Raw genomic sequence first — 8,584 nt, forward strand, 5'->3', positions numbered from 1 at the left:
AGAAGATGAAAAAAATAAACTCACAGGCCACATACGGATACATTCATCTCTTCTTCCAAGATGGTGATTATCTTCGGCACTGTTACTCGCACTTCAAACTTGGGAAGAACTGTTGATTGGTGATAAAGAAGGTTGATGATTGTTTTTCAACTTTGAAGGAATTCATATTTTCAGCTTCCCTGTAACAGTTCCCTAATAATATTTTAGGGATCTGAAAAGGCAGCTCTGCGCTCCAATATATTCTTATCCATCCTCCTCTCAAATGAAGATTTTAGCTGAATGACTATGAGAGATCGCCATATGCTTCATTCATAATGGAAAACTCCATTAAAACAAGGCTGTTTAAATTTCCGGGGGGTGGTATTAAATACTGCTACAGAAAATAACCAAGCCATGTGAAGTCCTATTCACAAATCACTGATGTCCCTCATTGGACTTAGGTGTAATTAGTTTTACTCCAAGCCCAATGTCACCCATGGGAAATGGAAAGACTCCAAATGAGCTTAAATTCCATGCCCTAGGAGTTTAAATATGAAGAAAAATGTTCCACGACTTTCCATGATCCATACCAAATTCCTCCACAGTGAAAGGGTGCTCTCTCCTCCCACCGGATTCCTTCTGTACCACCACCTTGTAGGAGCCCTGGAAGGGCTCTGATGAGAGGGGAAAAGACAATTGCTTCAGGCCATCCTCTAACTGGAGACTCAGCCACTGTGCAATGCGATTTCCTTTGGGATCCTATGAATAAATGAATTACAATTTACGAAAGCACCTGGAGCATTAGAGATAATAAAAGAAATCTATGGAAACTCCTAAGTTATCTACAAAAAGAACAAATGGGGTAGTGGTAAAGGGTGAGGAGAGGAGATGAGTTACAACCATCTAGCCCTATGTGAGTTGGAAGGCTTCTCCTTTAACAACAAGTTTCTGAGACATCGTTAAAACCTCTCAGGTAAGAGCATTTTCCTGTATGTATTACTTTCCTTCTAATATGGAATGCTTCATGTTTCTTACCTGAATGTATACTAGTGGAATCTGAAACACAAAAGAAAGAAAGGAAGTTTATAATTATTTTCAAATATTCTTAAATTTCATTTACAAACACAATAGGGTGAGCATAGTCAGAAATAATTTAACCCTACATTTAAAAGTAACTAAAAGTGTAATTGGATTGTTTGTAACATAAGGAATAAATGTTTGAGGGGATGGATATCCCATTTATTGATACAGGCATGCAATGCATGAGAGTAATCATTATCCATGATTGGATAATGAGAAAAATAATGATTGGATAATAATATGCATGCCTTTATCAAAATATCTCATGTAACCCATAACTATATATACCTACTATGTATCCACAAAAATTAAAAAAAATAAAAAATTTAAAAAACCTAAAAAAGTTTTATATAGAATAATTCCCTCTATAGTGAAATACAGAAAGATTCCAGATTAAATTTTACAGAACTCTTCATTAATCTATTTTAAGCACTTAATAAATAATGGTAAGAGCTTACTAGGCCATCAGCAACAAATCTACATGTACAGTGCCATTTACTAGAGATGGACTTATTAACATTTCTTAAGTGCTTATAGCATCTTAGTGAAGAACATTCTTTTGCTATGCAATTTTACAGGCTGAGAAATAAACACTTAGGTAACTGTAAGTAAATACGTTCAGATGTAATCATCGAGATGGGTCATAGAATTCGTAGGTAGTTCTAAGAATGAGGAGGAATGGAAATATTTCATTAATAAATGTTAGTTTAATAAATATCACTTTCAAAAAATGAATAAACATTGATAGAGAAGCTAGTATCAATGTTCATTCATTTTTAAAAACTAATGTTTATTAAGTACCTTCTTATGTGCTGTGTATCATTCTAGGTATTGAAAATATAACCATGCACAAAAGAACAATGTATCTGATTTAAGGGAGCTTACATTATAATAGAATTGGGCAGAGTTTTTAAAACTCACGTGTAGGATGGATAGGGTGGTGGTGAATGCCAAGGGAAAAACAAAGGAGAGTCAGGCGGACAGTGAGGGATGTGGTGCTTCATTTTAGATGGAGAAGTGAAAGCAGAAGCAGGGAGACCACTTTGAAGGCTACTGCAACGATCTTATTTAGAGATGACATTGGCTAGGACTAGCTTGCAGCAGTAGTTCAGATGATAAGAAGCAGTCCAGTGTTGCATTTTATACAGATGAACAAACAAAAAACGCACGGTTCATAATAATTTCTCTTCGAAATAATATGTTTGAGATTTCAGGTAGACTTATTGGAATTTACAAGACATACAACATAACAAAAAGTGTTGCAGTAAATCCAAAAGAAATTGCATCTAAAGGACTTTGTTGAGCTTGTTTATACTGAAGATTCTTCAAATTGATTCAGTGTATTACTGATTTTTTTCTATTTGTAAAGGATTATGAGTTGTATAAAATACATACTCCTTAAACTAGGGGAAAAAAAAAAGTAGTAGCCTGAATGTATTTTAGGATATGGGTATGAGAGAAAGAGAAAGAAGACTATTCTGTAATCTTTTGTCTTTGGATTTAGAAGAGCAGATTTGCCTCTTTTGGAGATAAGAAAATGTGAAGAAGTAGATTTGGGAGAAAAAAATGAAAACTTGGGTTGATGTCTGCATTACAATAGAAAGAGTTGTTTCTTATCACACAGACAAAGGAACAAATTACTTACCTTGACTTTTCTTGATAGCAAAGATTTTGGTAGGTATGTATAGAAAGAGTCTAAGCACTTAAAATATCTTTTGAACTTAGGTTCTTTGAGGGTTTATCTGTGTCTGTTATTTAATATATCTTTCTAATTATCCTAATTAAGAGCTATCTGAAAAGTAAATTTAATTGTGTGACAACTGATTAAATTTAGTTTATCAGTGCTTGGTGCTGAGTACCAGCACCAAGGCAGAAAGAATTACCTGCTTACCTTTGCCTGGAATGATGTTTTAGATTAGGATCTTGCGTTGTTGTAACGCCAGAAGTTACTGTTAGTGATACCAGATTCTTCCTCTCCCTGGTCTTCCCCCAACACAGAAAACAGGTTCCCAGCCTGTTTATACAGATAATCATTTTATGTAGATAATAGAAAACTCACCAACTCATTCAGGGGGTGAAAGGTTTCATCCAATGAGACAACACGAAATTTCACTGAAACAGAAATATTTTTCATGAGCCCCCAGACCCAAAGTAGGGCTATAGGTTGGTAAGATAAGCTACTTAAGGAATCAAGATTATAGGAACTTTGCCTGGGGAACATCCAATGGAAGAAGATCTTTCCTTTTTGAAGTTGTCCCATCTGTAGGTTTCTCCCTACCTGTCTGCCCTGGTTTGTAGATTGGTTTGTCTGTCTGGACAAAGACCAGACTCTCGTCGTTCTTAACTATGACTGAGGTCCGCTTCTTGAATTCTTGGGTTGGTCCTTTCACTTGGACAGTGAGGAACATTACTTCCTCACTGGATGAAATCTTTGGGACCTGAAAGGTAGGACAGATCCTGAAACCCCATTCAGCACCACAGGTCTCCTCCCCTGTTTCCTGTTCTACTCTTCCGGGAGACCTTGCCCTTCTTACTTCACTTCACTCCCTTGTTCTCAGCAGGGAAAGTTGTCAGGGACAAGAATCACTTCTACCATTTTACAAACGGGGAGACTGGACACAAGGTGGAGGAACATACATCAGTAAGAGAGGTTGTAAATGAGATTCATATCTTCATACAGCTCAGAAAAAACTGCCTTGATTCAATGTTACACGGGAGTGAGCTTTACCAGGTTGATACTACATGCCAAAAGGGCATGGTCGAAGCATGTTTTACAGGTATGAAAAAAAAAACACTATATTTTACTGACATTAGGCCATAACCATCTCACACGTGGACAACTCTGAAGAGATACTACGCCTTCACTAAGGGTAATTTCCACAATTTTTGCTCTTAGGAGTAGTGTGGAGTGACGTGTTCCTGTGAGTCCACCACTGGTGGCTCATGTTGAGCCCTGGCCTCATTTGCTTTATTAATATTTTTTCCATCTTAATTTTAAGAAGTCACATTTTCCGTCTTTTTTTCTTTCTGGCTGATGATAGGGTTCCTATTTAATTATTAAGCTGATTTTTAGTGTGCCTGTAAATATTTGTCTCCCATGGCTGGAGAGTCATGCATCGCTCCTCAATTTCTATACTTAGTTTGCTACGTTTGGATTCCTTCTGGAAGTTCTTACCAGCCTCCCAAAGCCTCATCTTGACATAATACAAGATCCCTATGACCCTGACTAAAAGAACCAAGTATATTAAGTCAAACAGCCATACTCACAGAGAAGGCGACACAGTGGAGCACGTCCGTCTCTGCCACCAGGTCAGTGAAGAGGCTGCTGTTTCCCCTGATAGACTCCAAGGAAGCATTTACAGTCACTGTCTCCTTCAGGTAGCTCATAAGGATACAGCATTTCTCAGCAGTCTCAGTGTGGAGCAAGGAGGGGACCAGAACCATATACTGCCTGGGAATGAGATGGTTCAGTTAGCAGAAAGTAAAGGAAGACAGGCATTGCTATCAACCGCACTATTTTCCATCATCAGTTCTACACCAAGAGAAGATACGCTGATGAGCATGAAATCTGGCTGTTGAAGGCCATGCATAAGAATTATTCCCTCTTTCCCTCACATGCCACGGCAGTGAACATTTTACTTGAGGTAGGTCTTAAACAGATTAAAACTTGCAGGCATGCCTCTCTTCAAGAAACAATTTGTGAACATCTGAATTCAAATAAAAATATGTAGTTACATTTGCTGATGTTGTAAATCTATTTTATCTTCAAATTGCTGTAAAAAGTAAGTAAGCTCTCAGTCATGCAGACATTACAAAAACTAACTGAATTATAGAAATTTCATTAATATATGTGTACATGCTTATGCATATACACACACACATACAGCACCCCTATGAAAATTGTATGTTAAGGACTCGCTGCCACTCCAAAGATATGGAATCTGAGCCTCAAAGAAAGTGAGCCATCGCTTTAATGTCTCAGTTGTGGTAAGCAACTAATAAAGTTTTAATCATGGATGTTTGCATTTTAAATATTTGCCTTTCAGCTCATGATTAGACAATGGCTCCACCCAGAAATGGTCCTCTAGTGATTGACTTTAGATCTTGGTAACTCATGTGCAGTACGGCAACTTTCTCAGTACCCTGATATATAATTTAAGATCAATCTGTAGTTTTTATACATTTTTGCTCACACAATGCCTGAAGTAATTTTTGGACACTGTGCACTCCTTACATACTTTCAAGTAAACATATTTTTATCATGATGTTATATAATAGCAAAATATATTATTTTTGATGATATTTAAAATTAATACTTAGATTACTTTTATAATTTTCTCGTGAAATAATAAACACTGTAGTGATACCTACTATCGCTATGTAAAAATACATTAAAAAGTTCTTTTAATGGTCTGCTATTTAACATCTTTCTGATTTTTCCTCCTTGAATTTGAATTTCCATACCAATTGCCATACAGAAGTTTATCTTAAATTTTTATACTTCAAAATATTTTGTGAATCATTCTTACTTCTTTATTATCAAGCACCTATACATAAATGTATGTATCCATATATTTGCATATATACATAATATATACGTATACATAAATACATATATATATATATATATAACATACACGGGTAAATTTAACTCCTCTTTTAAATAGAATGTGACCATACATTTATAAATATTAAACATTTTCTTCTAATTGAACTATTTTCAAAAATACTTGTATGTAACTGATCAAAACAAAATACATTATGAAGTATGATTCATACATATTAGATATAAAATTAAAATACTTTTGAAGCACATCTTTCATGAGAATGATAAGCTGTTTTTCCTCCAGTGAATTTATGTATCCATGGATGATCAGTCGTTATTGCAATAATTAAACGAGGTCTAACATTAATTCCGTACTGTTCTTGTTTTGTGTAGATATAAGTACTAAGAATGGTTCACATACAAGTAAGTAAATGGCAGGCAAAACAACTGTTTCACTGTTACCGTCTGGCAACTTCTGCGTTACATGCTAAAAATCACCCAGTACTCTATTATCAAGAATTGCTTCTCATCACTCATCAGCTGATGTTCCCTTCAGTTCTTCCGTCAGTTTTGTTGAAACAAAGAATTCATCACAACCTCATCTGCAAAAGGATTTTCTCTTCCGACATTAGAGTCCCTTGCTTTTTCAGTATCAACACCAGTATTTCAAATCGTTCCTTTGTTTGGCACCCTACAGATTTTTATACTCCAGGGCATCGTTCCACATTTGGTTGTGGGAGAGACTTGTCTTTGTTTTTATAAAATAGAAAATGCGCCCTTAAGAAAGAGGAAGTAAAAAGATAAATATCATGGCCTCAAGTAGATCAATATGAATACGAAAATCTAAAAATTATTCTTTTTTAAAAAAACTATTTCTGACACTCCTTAGGAAGGCTTTGCATGTTAGAGATTCAGAGATCCATAGAGTTGGGGAAGAATGATTAAGAGTAAACCAGATTTACAGAATCTGGAAGCAACATTAGAGATAAGGAGGTGGCAGTATCATAGGAAAGAAAAATAAATGATATAAAGAAAAATCTTCAATAAATGAAGGACTCTAAGTTCATGCTTCATGCTCTGTGTGGAACTCACGGTTTTCCAGAGACTGAGGCATCTGTGGGCAGGAGGACCAGGAGGAGGACAAGACTGAGGCGAAGGAGTTTGTTCTTCCCCATGTTGCAGAGAGAAAGAGCCAGAGGAGACCACACTGTATTGTGCCCTACTCCCTGCAATCCATCTGGTCCCAAACACTTTCCAAAGAAACTGGGCTTTATGCTGCTCTGTGTGCAAACAGGATGTTCCACCCACACAAGATCTCTAAACAAAGTTGAGGTCTCTGAACATTCTCTGGAAAGGTCATTGATGGCCTATTTATAGTCAAGGTTAATTCCTGGCGGGCTAAGTAGAATCCCTGGAGGGCTGAATCCAGTTTCCCGTAAGAGCTCACTTTCTCTGGGTTTTACTGTAAAGCAGCTAATCAGCTTTTCAACCTCTTCTCTCCCTCACTCCCCCACAACTCCTCAGAACGCCTTTTATGGTGCTTCTCACATCTCTTCTATGAATAGTTGGCAAGGGAGACTACCATTTAAGCAACACCGGGCAGGCTCTAAATAGACACTTCACTCCAAGTCAGTGTGGCTGCAAGTTCTCCATTAGACATCCCTACCCTAAAGGTTTGAAGCCACAAAAGAATTCAGTGGTCTTCTTTGAAAGTAATGTGAACTAAACCAGAAGGTTTTTGACATTAGAGATATTACTGGATTGCAGATGAAGAGCCAGGCCCTGGAAGAATGATCGTAGAAAAGCGTTTTCTGTTTTAAGAAAGTGAAACTAAGAAAGGTGAAGTAACAAGACTTCAGAAACAAATTTTGACCTACTGTGCCTAGCAAACTTCCCCATTGCCTTTACCATCCACTGTGCAAACTTCCCTACTGCCTTCTAAATATGATACTCCTCTGCAACCTTTAAGTCATAAAAACAGTTTCATCCATCCATCCATGCGTGTATTCATCCGTCTATTCAGGTAGCTGTTCAGTTGCTTTGTCAGTATTTATTTATCCCGTTGGGGCTAGACATCATGCAGGCTTGTAGAGACAGAGTGATCGAATAAGTATAAAAACAGAGAGGCACTTGAAGGTTTTACATTCTTGTGGGGGCAAAAACAGACAGAAAACCAAGCAATAAAATAGGGTAGCCAAACATTATTATTGGAGAAGTTTAGGATGCTCTAGGAGCACATAAAAGGGGCACATAACCCAGACTTGGAACCTTGTAAAAGGATTTTGAGGGCAAGCAAAATGTAAATTAAGCTTTAAGTATGTGTAGTGGTTGTCTAGAAAAGCAAAAAGATTTTCATCTTTTTGAAAAGAGCTTTCTAAGCGTAAAGAATGACATATGCAAAGTCCCAGGAGGGAGAACAATCACGGCGCATGCATGAAATGGAAACTATTTGGTATGGAGGAAATACTCCTTTTGATGCTTCAAATCAGAAAGGAACTCATCAACAATATTAAGGTATTCAAAGGAGTAATCAGTGGATTGACTTCAGCTTTGTTTCCTGCAAAGCTTGCTCTTAGTGAAATTTGAAAGAGCCACTAGAAAGAGGTGATCCAGGATGCAGGATGAGCAGATGGGAGCTGGTGTCATAATATAGGTGAAACCTGATGGCATTTTGAACTCTGGTATTTGCGGCGGTATTGAAAAGAGCTTGCAGATTTATATCACATTTATGGGGTAATGACAGTGCTCAGTGAATATATGAATGTGAGGAATAAAGGAAAATGTGTCTCTCCATTTTCCTAGCTGGTCACTGAGTGAATTGTGTTGCCTTTAGCTGAGTGAGTGAAACGGAGGAAACACAGATTGGTGGGAGCAGAAGGAGAACAGAAGGGTCAAGGGTTGGGAAAAGGGAGTACAGTGTGAAAAAGTGCTGAGGGATATTCACACAATATTGACATTTGAATCTTGAGCTTAGAGCAG

The 8,584-nt window shown here is 37.1% G+C and overlaps 1 protein-coding gene across 1 annotated transcript in view; it reads right to left on the reverse strand.

Moving 5' to 3' along the window:
- Positions 1 to 7,127, reverse strand: part of A2M (alpha-2-macroglobulin) — a 39,061-nt gene extending 31,934 nt beyond the window's left edge. Inside the window, exons 1-7 of the mRNA XM_017512344.2 lie at positions 6,698 to 7,127; positions 4,327 to 4,510; positions 3,338 to 3,497; positions 3,119 to 3,171; positions 1,015 to 1,035; positions 570 to 738; positions 25 to 109 (exon numbers count right to left, since the gene is read on the reverse strand). Of these exons, the coding sequence (XP_017367833.2) occupies positions 25 to 109; positions 570 to 738; positions 1,015 to 1,035; positions 3,119 to 3,171; positions 3,338 to 3,497; positions 4,327 to 4,510; positions 6,698 to 6,780 (755 nt within the window). The 5' untranslated portion in view covers positions 6,781 to 7,127. The remainder of the gene's footprint in view (positions 1 to 24; positions 110 to 569; positions 739 to 1,014; positions 1,036 to 3,118; positions 3,172 to 3,337; positions 3,498 to 4,326; positions 4,511 to 6,697) is intronic.
- Between the last annotated feature and the right edge of the window lie 1,457 nt (positions 7,128 to 8,584).

The sequence above is a fragment of the Cebus imitator genome, unplaced genomic scaffold (genome assembly GCF_001604975.1).
Source record: "Cebus imitator isolate Cc_AM_T3 unplaced genomic scaffold, Cebus_imitator-1.0 Scaffold469, whole genome shotgun sequence".
NCBI classification, from domain to species: Eukaryota; Metazoa; Chordata; class Mammalia; order Primates; family Cebidae; genus Cebus; species Cebus imitator.